This window comes from Caenorhabditis remanei, chromosome IV, assembly GCF_010183535.1.
Source record: "Caenorhabditis remanei strain PX506 chromosome IV, whole genome shotgun sequence".
In the NCBI taxonomy this organism is placed as follows: domain Eukaryota; kingdom Metazoa; phylum Nematoda; class Chromadorea; order Rhabditida; family Rhabditidae; genus Caenorhabditis; species Caenorhabditis remanei.
The window spans coordinates 10,133,392-10,154,430 of NC_071331.1; the positions used below are offsets into that span (position 1 = coordinate 10,133,392).

General features: G+C 36.2%; 1 protein-coding gene across 1 annotated transcript; it reads right to left on the reverse strand.

The window, feature by feature from the left end:
* Nucleotides 1–8,407: 8,407 nt before the first annotated feature.
* Nucleotides 8,408–10,293, reverse strand: GCK72_013119 (uncharacterized protein; the record flags this gene model as incomplete). The annotated part of the gene is made up of 8 exons (XM_053729658.1): nt 8,408–8,600; nt 8,774–8,869; nt 8,918–9,054; nt 9,102–9,187; nt 9,231–9,370; nt 9,528–9,900; nt 9,950–10,060; nt 10,104–10,293. 8 exons carry the CDS (start codon nt 10,291–10,293, stop codon nt 8,408–8,410), a joined length of 1,326 nt encoding a protein of 441 aa, XP_053584430.1.
* Between the last annotated feature and the right edge of the window lie 10,746 nt (nt 10,294–21,039).

The following is a 21,039-nucleotide window of genomic DNA, read 5'->3' on the forward strand; positions in this document are numbered from 1 at the left end:
AAAAATGAACTAAAATTGGTTCCTACAGTTATCAAAACGACTTTTCTCATATTTCGGGATTAGTTTAATTCAGTTAACTTATGTAAATGATAAACTGGGGAGTTAGATTTTATTCAAAAATCATTAGATTATCAGAATTAAAACTAAAATACAATGTTCTTGAAAAATAAATTTTTTCAAAAAATATCTAGAAGAAATTTAGTGTTTCGCCGTCTTTGTGAAAGCGTCGAGAGGAAAATCGGATGCTTAAGTTGAATAAGAAAATCGTGATTTAAATTAACTTTAAGAAACTTCAGAAAATAACTCATCAGTGCACGAGACCACTACTCTCTCGAACACATGACAATAATTCGAAACAGAAAACAGAGAGAGTGGTTCCAGTTGTTCACAACTTTGTTTTGAAACGAACACAGAAAATGAAGACAATTGGTCCCAACGGCACCACTTGAGAAAGAAACTACCAGTAGATCAAAAATTGCAAACTGAACATTTTTCATACTCAACCAGGAACTAAACCCAATATGTACCTACGTGATTCTCAAAGTAAAAAAATACTAAAGAAATAATGAATTGAGGTCACTATAAAAAAGAGAAAAACGCGTAGTATTAAGTCAACCGAAAACAAAAAAAGACAAAAACGTTTTCTTCCTCTCTCCCGAAAAACCTGGAATACTTGGTCCCCTCCAAAGAGAGAAGAAGTGCACAAAAATACGTGTCTATTGAATGCGGGTCAAGTTATTAAGCACAACAACGCAAGGGCAAGAGGAGGTATTTGAAGAAGTGAAAAGAAGGGACTTCCTATGGTGAAGAGAACAAGAACAAGAGAGCATACATCGGGCAGAGAGAAAGTACAAGATGGATTGGTGGGAAGAATGATTTAAGAGGGAGAGGTGAGTTCAGAATTGGTTTAGTTATAACTTAAAGAGTTCAGAGTTTACTAAAAATTCTTGATCAATAGAATGAGAAATCATTTTCAAGTTGTACAACTAAACTTAAATGAATATTCTGAAACCGGTCTCATAGAAATTTCAGCTTACATTTTTTGAATCAACTTTAAGTTTTGCTAATTGGAAATACTGTTTGCATGGGAAAATTTGAAGATTCAGCGAAACTAAATGAAGTTAACAATTGAAATCGATTGAGATGCCAAAACATATAATAACACAGAGAAATTGGAAATTTTACATTACCAAAAAGTATTCAGAATATTATTCGTGTTTCAAAATGTTTGCAACCGTTATTCACGATATCGAACCTACATTCAATACACTCATGTTGGTTTTATAAAATAGAAGATATTTTTTTTTTGAGGAAATCATGAAAACTGCTGATTTCTTAGAGATGAAAGATGACAATCATATTCAAGTTGTGCAACTAAATTTAAATGAATATTCTGAAACCGGTCTCATAGAAAGCTCAGCTCATATTTTTTGAAACAACACTTAATTTTACTAATTTAAAATACCGTTTAAAGGAGTTTCTAAAATGCGAAAAACTAACGAAAAACATTAACAAAACCGTGAAACTGAGAATTTTCCAGTTATAGTGATAAGTTATAGTGATAATACACCTTCTGACTCTGATGGTAACATGACTAAAGTTGTAAAAACCGGTGAAACTAGCTTGATCTGTTTCAGAAAACTAGCGAAAACATGAAACTTATTTGTGGCCAGATATCAAAGTAGAAAGACAAGTATTCCTTGTCAAGAAACATTCACAGTTTCACAAAAAAAACTTTCAGGATATTGAACTCGTATCAGACTTATTGTCCAGGACACAACATTACTCAAGCGAGACTCAAGTGTTCTTATTTTGTATATCATGTTACCTGACATTAAGAAAAACGGGCTGAAAGATCTTCAAGTAGGTTATTGAATTTCAAAATTAATATTGGTTTCGCTACATTCAAGAAAGCCTCAGAAGCAAAATGAAAATTGAAACTCATAATTGATGTAGAATTGATACAGGGAATTTAATTTCGGATCAAAAAATGTAATCAGTCTACAAAGCTTTTAATGTCGTTAAGAATATCGCAGTAAAAAGATGGGGGAGATGAAACTGTGATTTAAAAAATGTTTCTGCTCAATTGTTTCGTTTTAAAGCTATTACTGCATTCTTGCGGAACCCAAACATTTCAAATTTAACAGAAACCGTCCTAATGAACAGCTGGCCTGGAATATCACATGTGGGACTTTCAAAATAAAAAAGAGCTTTCACAGGTTCTATTCAGACTAATATGAGTATTTGTCTAAAACCTACAACTGTAATAAATGAACACCAACCATATCTATTCTGTCTGTTTCAGCTTTGTTTGAAAAATACATACTTGTATTTTTGCACGTTGCACATTTCTCTCATTTTATAAGAAAAAATGAAACGTTCTCTCATAAAACACTCTAAATAAAAGAGCACATCCTCCCTCCATTAAAACATCGTCATTTCCCATTCCGTAATAAAACAAGACTCCATTTATTCAAGTGAACGATTAGAAATAAAATGAGCTTTCGTGACACCATAAATTGTTCGTATGTATTTCGAAAAGAAAAATGAAGGGGAGGAGAATAGAGATTGAACGGGGACAATTTTAGAAATCGAGTGTTCGTTTAGTAGTTTTTGAAATGAAGGGGGGAGTGAGACTAGATGTTTTCGGTTCGGTTACTCCAGGTGTATAGGTGTTCTTGATTCTGAGTTTCCTAGATTTAATAAACAAATAAAATTTCTAAAATAATGTAGAAGTTTGGAAACAGAATATTCAAAAATTAAATTACTGTTTCAAAACTTTGCAATAATGTTGAAAGAGGCTTAATTGTATTTGTTTTCATATAGCCTATTTAGAATACAAAAGTAAACTAACATTGAGATTAGGCATAGTTTACCAGAACAAGTCTCTGAAACAGTATTTTATGTAACAAAATTATGTTTCAGCAGGTTCAAAACGAACAATTAATCAGGTAATAAGAAGAACTTTGTTCCATTGGATGAACAGTAGTTAGCCATCAATTCTATGAAGTTTAGTTTTCGATTTGAAAAATAATACTGTTCAACCCATTTGATAGATAACTGGAAAGTAACATCTCTGTAATAAATTCCTTCTACTCCAATTTCACATACTTTTCACGGACCGGGCTGGGCAACTTTCCAAATTTCCATCGGCGGCTCGGCCCGGACAAAGCGCTTTTCCGTAAAAAAATATTTTTTTACAACAGAAATTTTTGAAAAAGGAGTTTTTGGGGTATTATGAGCTAAAATTCGAGTAAATTGACAAATTTAAATAGTTCCACAGAGAACGTAGTGGTAAAAAGCATTTGAAAATAATTTTTGGGTGTTTAATTCAAAAACAAAATTCCTCGGCCCTGCCCCCATCAAACGACAAGTTAGCAAAATCAAGAGAATACATGAAATATATTACACAAGGTTTGAAAAGTGGATGAAACAAAACTTTTGAAACTGTTTCTGACAGTAATAAACCCAGTCTACTAAAAAGGAATATATGACTCTACTGTTAAGAGTTAACTGTCTACACGAGAATAATTCAATGCTTGGTTCCGAAAATTTTGTGCCTACCAGTAAGAAAAATAACTGTTTCGAACAAGGTATGGCTATTTCCAATAAAGCATTGCCCCAATTTCAATGTTCCCAGCCAAAAAACCAACAATAAGAAAAATAATCAAAAAAAAGTTGGTGCTTTCCGAAAAACAAAAAGTAATGCAGCGACGAAGAAATAAATTAATCGCAGTCAGATGTATCCCCTCTCTGCATCATGGGAACTTGGACAAAGAGACAACAAGAATATGGGAAAGTATTTCGAAAATAGAGAAAGGACCATCGACTAGAAGTTCAATTTTCTTGTCGAAACTCTATAAACTTTCCGTTCAATTCAATAAAATACGTATTCAGATATTCATGTCTTGTTCACTTTTTTTATTGGGTGAAAGCAGAAAATTGGATATTTTATTGAACTTTATCAACTTTGTAAAAATCTTTCTTCTTATATTGATGCCCTTCTTATGTTTCGAAAAAAATTGTGAAACAGTCAGCCGCCTTCAGCTCACTGGACATGGAAAAATAATGCAATACGTGTGGAAGACAGCTAAAACCAAGGATAATACCTTAAACAAATCAAAAAATGAAAACTGACATATCCATTAATCCAGTATCATTTTTATTAAAAAAAAAACGAATCTATGAAAAATATTGTTGAAGTAGAACATATTTAGTTGAATTTTGATATTTTTAGAAACATTTTTTCACAAACTAGGGAGTAGGTTTTCTTCAATTTGAAGACCAGAGTACTTCAGCTCAAAGCTACCTGCAGGAAATCAAACAATATTATCACTATTTCAAGCACTTGTCAAATGAAATGTGACTAACTAATTACTATTACTAGTTGCTTTACGATGGCATGCATCAGTCAGAATGTGAAATAAATAAAAAAGAAATTTCAATTATCAGTTTCTGCTGAAATTGTGAATAGAAATTACTTATGACATGTAATAAATTTAATGCCGCATTCTAGAATTTCAATTTTTTCTGTTCTACCGAGTCTGCATTTTTTTTTCAAAAAATGAAGTACTATTAGGAACTGGATATCACGGTGTAGTTCTCGCTTAGACTTCTTGGACTCAGAAAGGAAATTGAAATTAAATTGAAAATTTATTAGCTCGGCACGCTTCTTACATCCGCGCTCTACCGAAATTGGAGAAAAATGTGTGCGAAATTGAGAGCCTTAGAGAAAAATATTCATTTTTCAAGGGCAATTCGGTGGAGCGCAGTTGTAACAACTGTGCCGAGCTATTATTACTCAATCGGGCAATCCTGCTAAAAACTAAACCACGAACTTTTTTTTGCATTTTCGGGTCAAAAAATAGACGGTTAATTGCAGTCGGATACTTTGGTTGAACCCGGCAGAAAAACTGAACCACTAACAATCAAAATTTGAAACAGAAGAAAACAAAGAACTCTCTATCCAATTTTCTAAAGTATCCTTCTCCGAGTCTTTTGATTCTTCCTGAGACATTCCATTAGTAAATCACATCCTTGACAACCCTCCAAGGAAGATTCAAATTTCAGCTCAAAACACAAAGTGCATCTGGTCATTTCTCATTCTTTCCTTTCTTCTCTGTATCTCATTTTCAGGGGAAACAAAGAGCACAAAGGTCAACTCACTTTTCCAGTATTGCAGTCTTCGAACCCATCTTTTGTGCTTTTTCCGAGTCGATTGGGGGAAATTGAAGATGGGGAAAATCAGGCGAAGAGTGAGAATGAATTGAAACCGATTTGTTTAGATGTAGTGGAGAAACAGAAATGAGATTCAAAATGAAAACCACATGAAAAAAAAACGGATTGGTCAACCAATTTATCTCTATTTCTCTTCGAGACGGATCACTTTTTGACAGCTATTCGAATTGAAAACTGATTAAATGCGGAGCTAATTTCGACTGGAAAGTAGAAATTTCATGTTTTTCCAAGCACTTTTTCAGTACTTGTATTAGGTTGGCAAGAAAGTTTTTGATCATAACTCAAGTCATTCCTACTCAGACAGAAAATATGCCCGATAGCATACGTAGTGACTATATTGGTACACAACAGTCTGCTGTTTATTGGGTACGTTCCGGATATCCTCCTGCCAAAACTCCGGTTGTTTCATGCTAAAATAAACTTGAACCCATTTCTCGACTTGACTTCAAGTTTCGAATTCCTGTCCAGCTGTAGCACGCTGTATTACCCCGAATATATGATATTTTGTTAGAAGAAGGTTACAGCTGTAATTTGTGTGAGCAAGAAGTATTTTGCAAAAGTAGGTGAAAATGTACGTCGTCGATTATGTAACATGCGGATGCGCAACATCATGGAGGCGGTGGATTTTTTGACCGCGTGAAACTGAGGACTTGCGTAGAGCTTTAATTTTTTGGACAGTGAAAGAGCAGTAGTGTAAGATTATGGTCTTGCACTTGTCTAGAAGATTCCAGTAATATACGTTGTGTAGGGAGGGCATGACTTTCATTTGGAATCGTTCTCGTTTGACGATGTCTGCTGGCGTTCTATCAACGCCGAGTCACTTGACTTTTCTGTAATAATTACTGTACAAGACCATCTCCCTGTTAAAACGAAGAAACGGTTCAATCAATTAAAATTTGGAGGAGAAGAGAGGAATTGAAGTCGTAGGACTACCCTTCGCTAAAAGTTAAAATCGACTAAAAGATGTCGAACACGTATCTCAATTTTTATTCTTGCCAACACGTTTCAAAAAGTTTTTAGCTGTGTTAGTAAACAGTGTGGACTGTCATTGATAATTCACAAAAATACTTGGATGGATACTCTTCCTCTATAACTCACAGCATGTACAAATCCTGTTCATATGATCTTTTAGTACGTGATACTTTGATCATTCAAAATGACATTTCTCAACGTTGTGAACTAAATTACTTTTAGTGTGTCGATAGAAGATTTCACCCTTGCTAAGTTCTCCTATCGGTTGAGCAATTATAGTAATTTTAGTATAACATGTAATGGGAAATCGAAAATATTGCTGTAAGAATTGTTGGTCAAGAAAGAAAATAGGCAGGGCTCTCCCAGAAAGGAAGCGTCGGAGAGAAATGCTGTATACTATCAGAATTCCAGAGAGTTTATCTAACATAGGCCATGCATAGTTGGTTTTGATTCTCGTCATTTGTCTGACAGCATTCAAAACAAATCATGGTCAAAAACTTTCTTGCCAACCTAATAGTTTTGAAAGTGGAACATCTGGTTTTCTCCAAAAGACGTCAAAGCACGGAACGGAACAAAAAAGTCTGAAAACCTACACAACAAAAGAAAATATGTGATACATTCAAATATCTTCCTCCATTTTTTCGGTTACACTGATATTTTATCTTTCAATTCCCTGATTCTGCCACGTTTTAAGATGTTAACTGGTTTCGAGCACTGATTACGAATCAGAGGATTTTTAAAGATCCAGTGAATACAATGTAACTTCCTGTTTTGCAATCTGCAGAAAAAACACCAAGACCAAGGTTTACAATTCGTAAATGATGAGACCACCGAAACAAGACAGGACGACGAAATCTCAGAAAATAGTCTAATTGAGAACTTCAGGAGTTTTTTTTAACGTACATGTGTCATGTCAAGCTATCGAATTATTTCTTTTTTTCGAGTAGATTGTTTTCCAGAGCACGGTCTCCCACACTGCCAAAAAGAACTGCAAGAAACGTGAAGCCGATTTTTTCACGTTTCAATTCAACTCTTTTATTTTTTGCACTGAAAATGCAGTATTTTTTAGATTTGCAGACGTCGCAATGGGTGAAAAACGGGTCCCGTCCATCAGAATTGTGGAAAATAAAATTCTCTATCTTATGAGCTAAAGAACGTGAACATTGGTGAGAAACTGACTTTTTTGATACAGAAAAACCGGGTTTCAGAGAAATGAGTATAACTTTTTTGAAAGAAAACATTTTCTGAATAAATCTGCACATATTGTACTTGAGGATGCTCTGAAACTGTTATAATTTTTAGAACAAGAAATGTTGATTGAAATGGCTGAAAATCTCATTATTCTGAAAACCGGTTTTTCTGTATCAAAAAAGTCAGTTTCTCACCAATGTTCACGTTCTTTAGCTCATAAGATAGAGAATTTTATTTTCCACCATTCTGATGGACGGGACCCGTTTTTCACCCATTGCGACGTCTGCAAACCTAAAAAATACTGCATTTTCAGTGAAAAAAATAAAAGAATTGAATTGAAACGTGAAAAAATCGGCTTCACGTTTCTTGTAGTTCTTTTTGGCAGTGTGGGAAACCGTGCAGAGCTCTACAAAAAATACAAGTTTTACAGATGTTAGAAGTTCAAAACTCCATTTCTTAGTACTACCAAACTTTGACAGCACGGAAGATAAATATATCAGACAAGTTTTTTTTAACATTCAAAAACTCCAACTGTAAACTCTTTTTTGATGCATATCAGCTGTACTCAATCTATCGAATTTTAGTGATTTTCGAAAATTTTACAAAAAACTTGTGAAACACGATTTTTCACTCAGAACGTTTATTGAATCCAAAAATGTCTTCCAAGTTTCAGGTCAATCGGACCAGTTTGAAACAAGCTCTAAAATCCAAAAGTTGAAAACTTTTTGAGCGGTACTTGCTTTTATCTGATTGTCCGAGGGAAAATGATCTTCAATTGATCAAAAAAGTGAATTAATTTTCTGTTTCTCAAATTTAGATGTAGTGTGGAAACAGAAATGAAATGCGAAATGAAAACCACATGAAAAAAGAAACAGATTGATCAACCAATTTATTTGAGAAAAAAGTAAATAAAAGATTTTAAATTTTATCTACTGGATTTGTTTTTTTTGGTTTCTTCAAGGTGACTCAATTTAACTTTATTTCTCATTAACGTCCTTTAAAACATTCAATCACTTTTCAGTTTGACTGCTGAAGACAACACGAATCTGATGAAACTGAAAGCTCGCTTCGTGATGAGAACCAATACAAATGAGATTAATAACAAAGAAATAAATCCAACAAAAGCAATATCAATCAGAAAATACTCAATGAATGACATTTGTCGAGAGTATGGATCCAGTGACGGCAGACGTCCGAGTCTGAAGAAACGAAACGTTTTTAAAGACAACGTTGGAGATTATTTTTTAAGTTTCACGGTGTCCTAAAATATTTTCAATTTTCTGAAAAAATTAATAAGTCTTTAATAGAAATTGTATCTTTTGAGGCTTAATGATTGGGGGTTTACAACAGTGTGTCTCGTAAAACAGCTCACCTTGCTGCGAACTCAGCATGTCTCACTAGTAGTTCTTTCGGTTTCACCGGCTGGTTAGCCAATTGTAATGCAAGAGTTTCAGAGGACGATCGGTATCTGAAATTGTTTCAAAATTTGTATTTTTAAGTCATATAGATTTCTCACGATTTATCAAACAAAATGATCCTCAAGACTTCTTCAATCTTATTTGAATCCGCCAATTCATATTTTGAAATTTCAATTGATCCATTGTGTCTAGCAAGCATTTTTGCATTTCTCATTTGATCAGCAAAAATTGGACACTGAAAATAAGAAGGTACGAATGAAGGCACGGTTTTTTAAGATTTACCAAGATAGTAGGTTTTCCTAAGTAGCTGACTTCATTAACACTGCCAAGACCACCGTGAGTAAAGAATGCAGATAGACGAGAGTCACCTGGAAATGGAAATTACAAATTGGAATTTTGAAATAAACTAACCGAGAAGCGCAGTCTGTGGAATCCACTTCGAGAAATGAATATTCTCGATTTCCTTAGAGAAGGTACTAGAGTCATCTGATTCATACTTCCAGATAAATGTGACTTCTGGAAAAGTGGCCATGGCTCTTGCTAGAGATTTTCTGAAAAATTAGTTATTGATATTAAGAGACGTAAATACCAATAAACAGTTCCATGAGATTTGGGAACTAAACATATTGAAACCGAAAAAAAAAGTAGTTTTCGAAAATTTTCTTTACGAACCGTGTGGTATTTAAATTTTCCGAAGCCATAACTCACTTATACTCCAATGGCATATCCTTTGACAACATAAAAGAAACAAAAGAAATCAAAACTGTCTTTGATCTCATGTTCAGAATCCGATCCCACTCTTCATCCACTTTCATATTTCTCAACTTCTCAATATCCACTAAAATCCCACCAATTTGAACATTTTTCTCCAGTGTTGGACGCGGATAATCAATGTACGGATTGGAATTTGTGAAAATAAAAGAGCTCTGAGGCTCCATGGAAGCCATCTCAATGAAGGAGTACGGTGGACGGAAAGATTTAAATTCTCGTTTCGGAAGGAAAGTGTTCATGATCGGAATACTGATTGAATTGACAAGTCGATCACTGAAACTCATTCTATCAGAGAACTCAGATATGGGAACTGAAAAGAAATTTATAAAGACAGAAAAGAGTTTTTGAGTTAAACCAACATGGAATGGCACTTGGCATGAATGGTTCTCCGATCGAATACAATAAACTATTGTCAAATGCAATGGAGGTCGAGGGAATGAAAGTTTCGATTTGAAGGTAGTCGAGGACACCTGGAATGTCAATAGAGCGCATTTCACCTAATCAAAAACTCACTATAAGCAGGTGGCACAATATTTTCGAATATCATCACATCGAAATTTTCTTCTTTGAGATTATCTAACAGCTCTAAGTTCTCCTCGAGCACTTTAGTAAGCTCCACAAACATCTCGAAAAACGTGTCAATCATTGGTAAGATCTCGTATATCGATGAGTCTTGTTTCCAGAATTTCGAAGGGTCACTCATTTGAAATTTGTCTCCAATTAGTGCAAGTTGCTCACTTGGCTCCAAGTGAATCACATTTTTGGAAGTTCTCACGTAGTTGATTTTTGCATACTTTCTGGTGACGGTTGGTGTGAAAAATGTCTGAATTTTTTCAGTTTTTGTTCAAAATTCTGATAGTGAGCTCTGCTCAAAACGTACCACATTATGTCCTGCATCTGAAAGAGTATCTGCAATTTTCGCAAAGAAAGTTGTGTGACTATGACCGAATAATGGACAGAATACTAGAAAGTTGTATGAGAAAGTTAAGGGGAAAATAATAAACAGGAAAATTACATACTTCATAGTAAAGAATCACAGGTTTCGAATGTATCTTCTCAGTATCAAGATCCCTATCTTATTTCACGGCGGGAGTGATTAATGAGTGTGACGCCAACCGCCGTGAAACAACACCACACCTCACAAAGTTTTCAAAGCAAAGAACAAAAAGGCCAACTCATTTTTCCGATACTGTGGTTTTTCATTCGTTGTGTTTTTATCAAGACGAGGGAATGGATTTGGAAACAGAATAGACCGGAAACCGAATTGTTTAGATGAACCAGGTCTAGGAAGTGAGGAACTTTCCGGTACTGGCTTTGCCCCATATATCAATTTTATGAAACATTATGACAATGAAACGTTGATGATTATTTATGCAATTACAAGGAGAATGCTGCTCAATTTACGTCGAGAAATTTTTGTTGATTGGAGTGTCGTTCTTTTTCAGGCATTGTTATGAAAATTACTAATGATTTATGACAGGAAAAAAACTATGGTTGTAAAAATGTAGTTTATAAAGCACACTAACAAAGATAAACTAGAAAAACAATTGTAGATTTATTAAAACTGTAAATATTGCATAAATTTGAATTCGTTGGTCAGGGACAGGGACGAGTGGCATTGCCGCGTTGCCGAATTGCCGGAATTGCCGACTTTTTTTTCGACAATGTTTCTTGCAGTTTTTTTTTCTAAATCTGTTCAATTTTCAAGCTGAATTCGACAAAAGTGATACAAAAATCGATATTTCTTGCTCACAGGGTTGAATGACGCAAGGTCGCGTAAACGCGCTTCGTCGCACAGCGGTTGGCATGGTGCCAAAAACGATTGGCTGAGTGCCAAGTTCGAACTTGGCAGTCTGCCAGGAATTTAATTAATCATTGTTGTGTTTTAAATAACGTTTTTTGAATAAATGATTTGTATTATTATTGTTTTAATTTTTTTAGTCTCAAAAAATAAAGATTCGAAAAGAAAAACTCGAATATAATTCGGAAATCACGTTCCGGCTGCTCGATTCTGACTAAAAATCCGACGAATTTTGGGATAAACAAAAAATAATTTGCATTATCATTATTAATTTAGTCAAAAAGTCTATAATTGGAGAGAAAAAATGAGATTCGAAACGAAAAACTCGAATATAATTCGGAAATCACGTTCCAGCTGAGCGATTCTGATAAAAAATCCGACGAATTTCGGGATAAATGAAGATTCCATAGTGAGTAGCAATTCGACGTTTTTGGAAAGCAAGAATACCAAATGGAAATAGTTTTATTATTTATTAATAAGTGATTAAAGAAATTAGAATTTTTTTTGAAGCATTGTTGTCGTTGAAGTTGTTTTAGCGGGATTGCAGCTATCAGTCTTTGGCCACCGGTGAATTTCGCTGAAAATGTGAATTGAACTACGGAGTAAGCAGAATTTACGGATAGATTCATGGAAAAATTGACCTCAAAGAAATCCATTAGTTGATACTGCAGTGTTGTCATCGTTTGTTGTTACCGATCCGTCCACCTGAAAAAATGCATGCATTATTTAATTAATTCAGATGCCCCTGGATGGAGTTATCATCGAAATTGAGGAAAGGGAACGTGATGACTTCTTAGAGCGAGAATCGCTGAGCTTGAAGCACAACTTAGACTGGAAACAAGCGAAAATCTCCGTAAAAGTGCCCAAGAAACAGTCCTAAAAAGGCAAATCGAGCGGGAACAAGACGGACACCGAAAAGTTGTGCAACACTTAGAAAGGGAACGCGCAAGATGGGAAAGGAAAACACGGGTTGATAGTCAAATAGGGAGTAAGGGAATCTAGAAAGTTTCAGGAGACGTACAATAAAAACGTTGTGTTGGAGGAGGAAATGAAAAAGAACGAGAAAGAAAAACAGAAGTTGGTGAAAGAGGTTGAAAAGTTGAAAACCGGGAAACGAGGAAGGGAACTGTCTTTGGAGAATGATGTGAAGAGCATGAAAAGAGCGAGGCACGAATAGAGTGATAAGATTTCTGAGATGAAAAAAGAACTGAAAGGTACAAAAAAGTGGGGAGGACAACAGAAACCATATAGTTCTCTTTAAAGCCGAGAAGCCCAGAAGAACCGAGTTCTGTCTGGAATTGAAGAACTCGAGAAAATCTCAGGTTAACAATCAAAATTTAAAACGTGTTACGAAGGATAAAATTTTAGGAGATTCATCATCGGAAATGTATTTCCGAGATGTTTACAAAGCGATGGGAAAGATGGGAAAAATGAAGACACGACTAGAAGACGGTGAAGCGTACGCTCTGTATCACAAAGTCGGATTGAGCAGAGCGGGTTATGAAGAAGTGCGTACCATTCTAGACGAGCGCCACGTTCCGAATCCTTTCCCATCATTCCGATCCATCCGTCAAGAAGAGATTGCACGCTTCCAGGAATCTCTTCAGAGTCGAACGAATCCAGAAGTCTGAAGGAGGAAGAACGAAGGATGTCGTGGTTGTACAGCTAGTAGATCTGGAAAAATTTTTGGTTGAGGAACTAGAACATCTGGCTCAAAATGATAAACTGATTTTTGATGAATCCGCAGGGAACTCAATTTGGATGTGTATTAGCGGTAAAATGGAAAACATTAGAATAGAATGGATAAGTTACTTTCAGGAGATAAAGGTGGAGGAGAGTTCAAGCTCTGCGCAACTATCGGAAACGTTGTTGCACCGAACAGTGCTTACCACATTGTCCCGCTTGGCATGTTCACCGATGACGAGAAAGTTGAAGCTATCAAGGAGTATCTCGCAGATACCATCGAGCAACTCAATAACTTGACAGAGATCAAGCTCAACATCGGCGGAGTGATGACATCTTATCCGGTCGAACAGTATTTAGCCGGAGACCTCAAATTTCAATATCAGATGATTGGCCACAAAGGTGCAGCAGCCAAGAAAAGTTGCATGCACTGCTTCAGCGACGGAAGAGTGAAAATTGGGTCATATGAAAGAGGTCGATGTTTGAAGGCCAGAACTGAAGCTGACTATTTGTTGGACAGGGCTAACGAGAAAAACAGTAACAGCGTTATTCCCGGATCCGCGTTTGTTTTCAATAATGTTCGACTCGCAAATATCGTGCCACCCTCGTTGCACATCCTTATGGGAGTTGCTCATCGGTATGGCTTCAAGTTTCTTCTCGACTTGGCTATGGATATCGACAACAAGGCTAACACGAAAATCGATAAAAGTAAAAAAAAAGCGATGAGAAATGCAAAAGGGGACATGAACGTTAAGGAAAAAGAGTATAACGGACTGAAACAACATCTAGATTCGTTCGAAGTAGTCTTGCAAGTCATGAGCCGATTTAAAACTAGCACTATCATCCCAGCTCAGTCACATACATCTCCCTGCTCTGCTGAATGGTGCTTGTTTCGTGACAACGAGATGAAGAAAGCTGGGGTCTTCAAGTCTACACCACTTCGATGTGCCACATGTTCCGAGGTGAATCACGCAGTGTGCTCGGGCTTGTGGTCGGAAGATGACTGGGAATTGTTGAGCCAAGTGGAACCGGATATGGACTGCTTGCGATGCTGTGGGAGGAAAAGAGCTATGATTGAAGAAGATGCAAGAAAAGTAGAAAGGGAAATGAGGGAAAAGTTGGAAGAATTGAAGAGAGAGTTGGAGTAAGAATAACTTAAAATGGGGAATATGAAAACACAAAAAACTTGCAGAGTAGCACAGGAAAACTACAGAATGTTGATGACGGCAGTGAATGGGGAAGGAGAAAAAAGGGAAGAATTGGAGAAGGCATGGGGAGACTGTGGAGCAGATATGTCAGCGTGGCAACAGAATTTCACTGGAAATCACACCATGAAGTTGTTGCAAGAAGAAGCTGTCAATCACTACACTTCAGTTTTTATCGCTAAACTATGTAACGACGAATTTTCTCATTCCGATAAATGGTTTCTATCCATGAACTACAGTTACATTAGTCACCCTTAATAAAGTTGACAACCTAAGGGTGGTTTGATACAGATCCGTTTCTACGATTCCCTGCAATAACTCCAAATCTAGCTCGGACCGCTGAAAGAGAAGAAATTTTTCAGTCAGATCCAAGTTTCTTGTTTCAAATTTTTTGAATCAAAATGTATTTGGGTTAAAACAAGGAGACTTTTGTTAACATACATCAGCAACTTCTTTTTGAATGACGTAATTTTTAGTCCAGAAACAAATAAAAACAAAATCATGTTTCAAAAACGCAAAAAGTTGCGTGTAAATCCAAGCTCCGTTCAGGGCGAGAAAAAAAGCGAGAAGTAAATATTTGAAAGTGTAACAAGAACTTGAGTAGGTCTACCAAACACAAAAACAACCAAATCGAAAAACAACCCCTGCGCCGAGAAATCAAAACGACAACCGGCAACCTCGAAAATTGCAGAAAATTATGAATCAACCTAATACACTGATTGCAAAACTGTAATTCATTTTTTTCAAATCTAGTTTCTGTGTAAAGTTATTCGTGTTTTTGTTAAAACCAATTGGAAAAGTAAACATCGTTAAGAGTCTCAAAGTTGACTTTTTGCACAGTTAAAAAAAATTCAATTTTTTCACAGTTAACAACCTCCATCGAAAATAGCGCTCCATCGAAATGCCCCTGAGAAATGTCTCTTTTTCTCTGCGTCTCTCAATTTCGCACACTATTTTCTTCGGTTTCGGTAGAGCGCGGTTGTTAGACGCGTGTTGGGCTAATAGATCTAGCCAAAATCCATATTTAGCCAACTATTGAGAATCAAAAATAAACTTCACGTTTCTTTACTCCATTTTCTTTTCTTGTAGAAAAATCTGAAAAAACTGAAAAAGAAACCCGTGAACTTTCATAAAATTTCAGAGAAAAATGGAATATTTTTCACTTGAACTGACGTCAAGGCCTACTCTACTTTTCCAAATTCTTCCATTCTCTTCCAAAAGATCCACGTCTCAATCAGTTCTTAATTTCTATCCATTCTGAAGCTCCCCTTCGTTATCAAATCGCTCGGTAAAGCCCCTATTTCTTGAGTCGGTAAGGATTAGTCAGCGGTCTTGATTTTATTAAAAGTTCTCTTTTTTCAGACTCCACGACTCTCATCATTTTCAACTCGTTCGTCAACTACCTTCCGAGATTACAGGTACTGTAAATGAAAAAAAATCGGTGGAAAACGGCGAAAAATAAGATGTTGCCATGTAACTCTCAAAGTCTTGAAATCGTTGTCTCGCCCATCTTCCAAATTTTCCTCGATTGCCCATTCCCTCATCCCATGACCCTCTTCATATTTAGCAGAATATCTCTACAGTAGTCTTCCCTCGATTTCTCTAGTCTCTTCACTTTCGGAAAAAAGATACGATAGTTCTATGTTTATTGTGTTTTTCCATCAGGAAACAGAACTGCACCATTAGTAGGAAGCAGATATCATGCTTTCATATAAAATACAACCTTAAAGTTATGTAGAACTGATCTAGATACTTTGTCTAGTTGTTGATAATCCAACATTCCATAAAGATCCCTCAAATTAGTTTAACCCGTTTTCCCTTTCACATGGTTGATAACACTTGAGATCTCAGTAAGAAAAGTACTGAAAATTCGACTCCGCCCCTTTTAATCTACTGAATATATTGATTGAAAACAAAAAATACATTGTGTAGAAATCGGGTCAGTTTGAGCCAATTTTGGTTGACTTTGGGTTGAAAAATAACGGTTTTCAATAATTTAATCGGGATCGCCAATTTTGAGTCGTTACCAGCAAGTTTTGACTGAATTCCAGTGAGACTGAATACTTTCAAGGTCTGAATTTAGTTATTCTTGACATATAATAGAATAGTTGCAACTTTTTTCGTGTCATTGTGTTGAAAATTCTCATTTAAGACGTTTATTTCTCATTGAATACCCAAAAATGATAGCTTTAGTGTATTTGTTGTATGTTTCTGACACATTTCTATACAGTTTCAGATATTCTGTGAGAAAAGGTAGGGAAATTAGAAAAAAATCGGTGGAAAAGTGTGAGAATAAAGATGTTGGGATGTCACTCTCACAAGGGAAGTACACGACGAACCGAGTTGACCTTTTTCTATAAATTCGACCATAGGTAATTTCGACCCTGAGGATTCCAAATCTGCAATAAAAATCTGCAAAATGTTCCCGTGGACCGAGTTATGAGCCGTCAAACTTTTCCTATGGTTAAGCATTTTACAACGAGACTCACGATCTGACGAATTGGGTTGCCACAACCTAACCCCACATTTCCCAACCATCAGTGGCGCAGCGGTTGTGGGCGCGTGTAGTGGTCGAGAGGCTGTGGGTTCGTTCCTCCATGCTTTTCCAATATTTTTTGTATTTTTTCCAGCCATCACAAAAGACGTGTGACTGGTTTTTTCTTCTTTATTTCAAGCATACATACCTGTAATCATCAAAATGAAGCACTTTATGTGAAAAAAACAGTAACTTTTTTTTGAGTTCAACTTCGAAGTCGGCCTCTGTGACTGCGCAAAAATTTGAAGAAGTTCAAAAAAAAGTTATTGTTTTTTGTACCCCTAGTATAGTCATCCGTCACGCCATGGCGGATCGCTGAGCTACTGGTAGCATTGTTTATCGGTCGTGTGATCTCACTTTGTTTCAAAAATCAACCATTAAGACATATATAGAAAATGGTAAACATATACTTGTGGAATGTTTTCTCAAAATTCCATCTCTACCACAACTTCTGTAATGTTCCGCAACATTGCCACTCATCGGTTCTTAAGCCGTCATTGGTATTTTGGCGGTTCTCGAAAGTTTGAATTCCCACCAAATTTTAAATTTTTTGGAAGTTTCTGGAATTTTGCGGAAGATTTGAATTCCCCTCGGAACTCAAATTTTCTATAAGCTTCTGGAACTTTTCGGAAGAATCGAATTCCCGCCTCTCTGGAAGTTTCCGAAAGTTTCTAGAAAATTCTGGAAAAATCTAGAAACTTCCGGATCTTCTGTAAACCTCCGGAATTTTCTCGAATTTTCTGGATGGTTCTGGAAGGCACCGGAGAAGGTTGGAAACTTCTATAAATTTCTAGATTTTTCTGAAAGTTTCCAGATGTATCTGGAAGTTTCTAGAATTTTTTGAAACATTTTGGAAACTTCTGGAAATTTCGGAATGCTGCTGCCAATTGGGCTCTCATTCTTTGGAGTTTTGTCCTAAGGTGCCAAGGGTGTCACTGCCAAAGTATACAGTAGCGAGCATAAGTGAGTACCCCTAGGTACTTTTATGTGTAACTCAGCTGAACCATGTCCGTTTTGCCTAAACTTTTTTTTGAAAGGAAGCCAAAATATTCAGCAACACGAATATATGTTTTTTGAAAAACTTCCATCACTGATTTTTTTGATAATCGATTTTTCCTGATCTTGATTTGAAAATCCGAAAAAAAACTTTCTATTTTTCTCTTGGAGTTATTGAGTTTTTTGTTTTAAAATGTTGGAAAATGATCAGATAAACGAAAATCTATGTTGAATTGGGTTCTCAACTCCTGAGCATCGTGCTAGAGCTCCACAAGTCAAAATTAGTGTCCTCGGAAAAATTTTCATAACTCATCAAAAAAGGTTTCAAATAAGCCAAAACACGCACTAAAAGACGTGTCTTGTGTTTTTCTACAAACCAACATCAAAAAATTGCAGATTAAGAAAAAATAATTTTTCTAATTTTTTTCACTAAAAATTTTTTAAATTCCTATTTTTTCTCAATTTCTGGTATTTTTTTTGGTGAAAAACAAACATAACTTTCAAAAACTGCGTGCAAGATGCTTGATCACACATCATAAAACGCATTTATGTGTTCCTTGTTTGTGTTGCAGTCAGAAAATACCAGAAATTGAGAAAAAATAGGAATTTAAAAAATTTTTAGTGAAAAAAAATAGAAAAATTATTTTTTCTTAATCTGCAATTTTTTAATGTTGGTTTGTAGAAAAACACAAGACACGTCTTTTGGTGCGTGTTTTGGCTTATTTGAAACCTTTTTTGAGGAGTTATGAAGATTTTTTCGAATGCATTACTTTTGACTTCTGGAGCTCTAGCACGATGCTCAGGAGTTGAGAAGCCAATTCAACATAGATTTTCGTTTATCTGATCATTTTCCAACATTTTAAAATAAAAAACTCAATAACTCCAAGAGAAAAATAAAAAGTTTTTTTTCGGATTTTCAAATCAAGATCAGGAAACATCGATTATCGAAAAAATCAGTGATGGAAGTTTTTCAAAAAACATATATTTGTATTGCTGAATATTTTGGCTTCCTTTCAAAAAAAAGTTTAGGCAAAACGGACATGATTCAGCTGAGTTACACATAAAAGTACCTAGGGGTACTCACTTATGCTCGCTACTGTAGGTTCACTATTTTCAGTTTGAACCTCCTTTCCCGATTTTCGGGTTACTGTACCTACAGTACCTTTTTAGGATTATGGCAGCGGAAAATCTGCGAAGTGCTTCAAGAGAAAGCAACAGCATTACCGAGTTAACGAATTTATCAAACTACTTGAGCAGGGAGGATCTAAACCTTCTAAGATATTGAGTTTCGACTGTTAACGTTTAAAACTATGTAACTACCGTAATCCTACAGTAACCGGTCCAATTTTTTTGGTGTCATGCTGACGGGTCAAGGTTGTTACCACTCCAGTCTCGTCTCCCCTTTTTCGTTTTGGAACCCTTTTACAATTTTCGGGTTACGGTAGCTACCGTAATCTGGTACCCGGGGTCCAAAAAATTGAAGCACTCGGAGGTTTATGAGTACACCCCCAGACATCTCTCGAAACGGTTCACAGAGAAAAGTTCGCACACAATTTTCATCGATTTCGGTAGAGCGGGGGTTGTAATACGCGTGTCGTGCTAATCATTATATCCAGACCAGAGTTGTTGGGAAGCAAACTCGGAAGTTACACGGAAGTGACTTTTATTTCGACAATATGAAACGAACTTCAAAAATATGAAGTTAATATGTTGTATTGATGGTATTACTACCCTTCGAGCATAAAAAATTCCGAAATTTTTCTTATCCCCTACCAGTAGACCCGAAAAAGCAGCCGAATTTGAAACCCGGAAGTCGGAAGTCGGAAGTGAAGACTTTTTCAGGTCTACTGGTAGGGGATAAGAAAAATTTCGGAATTTTCTATGCTCGAAGGGTAGTAAAACCATAAATACAACATATTAACTTCATAGTTTTGAAGTTCGTTTCATATTGTCGAAATAAAACTCACTTCCGTCTAACTTCCGAGTTTACTTCCCAACAACTCTGATCCAGACTTGTCAAAAATCTCCACCGACATCCGATTTTTTTAGAATGGGATCGTCATCATCGAAAACAGAAAAAAATGGAAGCGTCGATGAGAAAAACATTTCGCAAAACGAGAAAGGATTAGTCGTTAATATATCCTCAGGAGGATCGGTCCACATCACTGGAAACAATATCGATTTCACGTCGAATGGTGGATCCGAATCTGGAAATAGAACAACTGCTTCGAAGATAGTGAGTGCTAGTTATCGAAAAATCATCTAGTTTAAAACTCTTCTGTAATTGAAACAATTAGAAATCGAGCACAAAATCAGGGGGCCTTGGAGACTGTCTCTGAAGTCTCTGAACTTGTTAATTAGTTAATTATCTGTATGGCTGATTACATCATCCATTTCAGCCATCTTCCTACGCAATCAACCGGGAGAAGAATCGAAAAAGACTCCAACTGAAGACAAAAAGGGTTAGATTTACATTGTTGTATTCCACTAAAATTACCAGATTCAGAAAAATCGTCGAGACGTTCGTCCTTCTGTTCGAGACGTTCGTCCTTCTGTTCGAGACGTTCGTCCTTCTGTTGGTAGAGATGTGCGCAGCTCGAATCAGCACCCACTCACGGTAAGTGGATTCATTCACACTCGGAAAGTCATGAGCTATCTGCCGACCGCTGCCAGGCAAAGGGAGCACCTCTGTGGGCGGCCTATCAGTAAGCTACCAGCGCTCGATTTTTCGATTTTTGAGTAGCGGTTCCCTTCTATTCTGGGTCTTATCTTTACTAATAATATTCAACAGATTCCGTTTGTCTGTTTGTTTGTCGCCGATCATAACTCCTTCCGTAGTGGGCAGATTTCTATGAAACCTTGATAGATAGATTGGAAATTAGGCTTAGTTGATGCCCGAACTTTTCATTTTTCGAAAATATTAAATTTGACGTCGTCTGGATAAGTCGCTTCCTTTCGCTCCGGAATTTCATGTGAATAATTGAAATGTCTCGGAGACATGAACGCCCCTTCACCCAACGTCACAGGTGCCCCCGCGTGGTCTAGAGGTTAGGCGAGATGGTGTCTACTCAACTGTGCGTAGGTTCGATCCGCGCGCAGTGTATAGGTTTTTTGGAAATTGTTATAAGACTCATTTTCTGTTCTCGAGCCAATCAGAGGCTTCGAGAACATTCGAGAAGAACCTAGAAGTTTTGAGAACTTTGAAGAAGGACCTAGAAACTTCGAGAA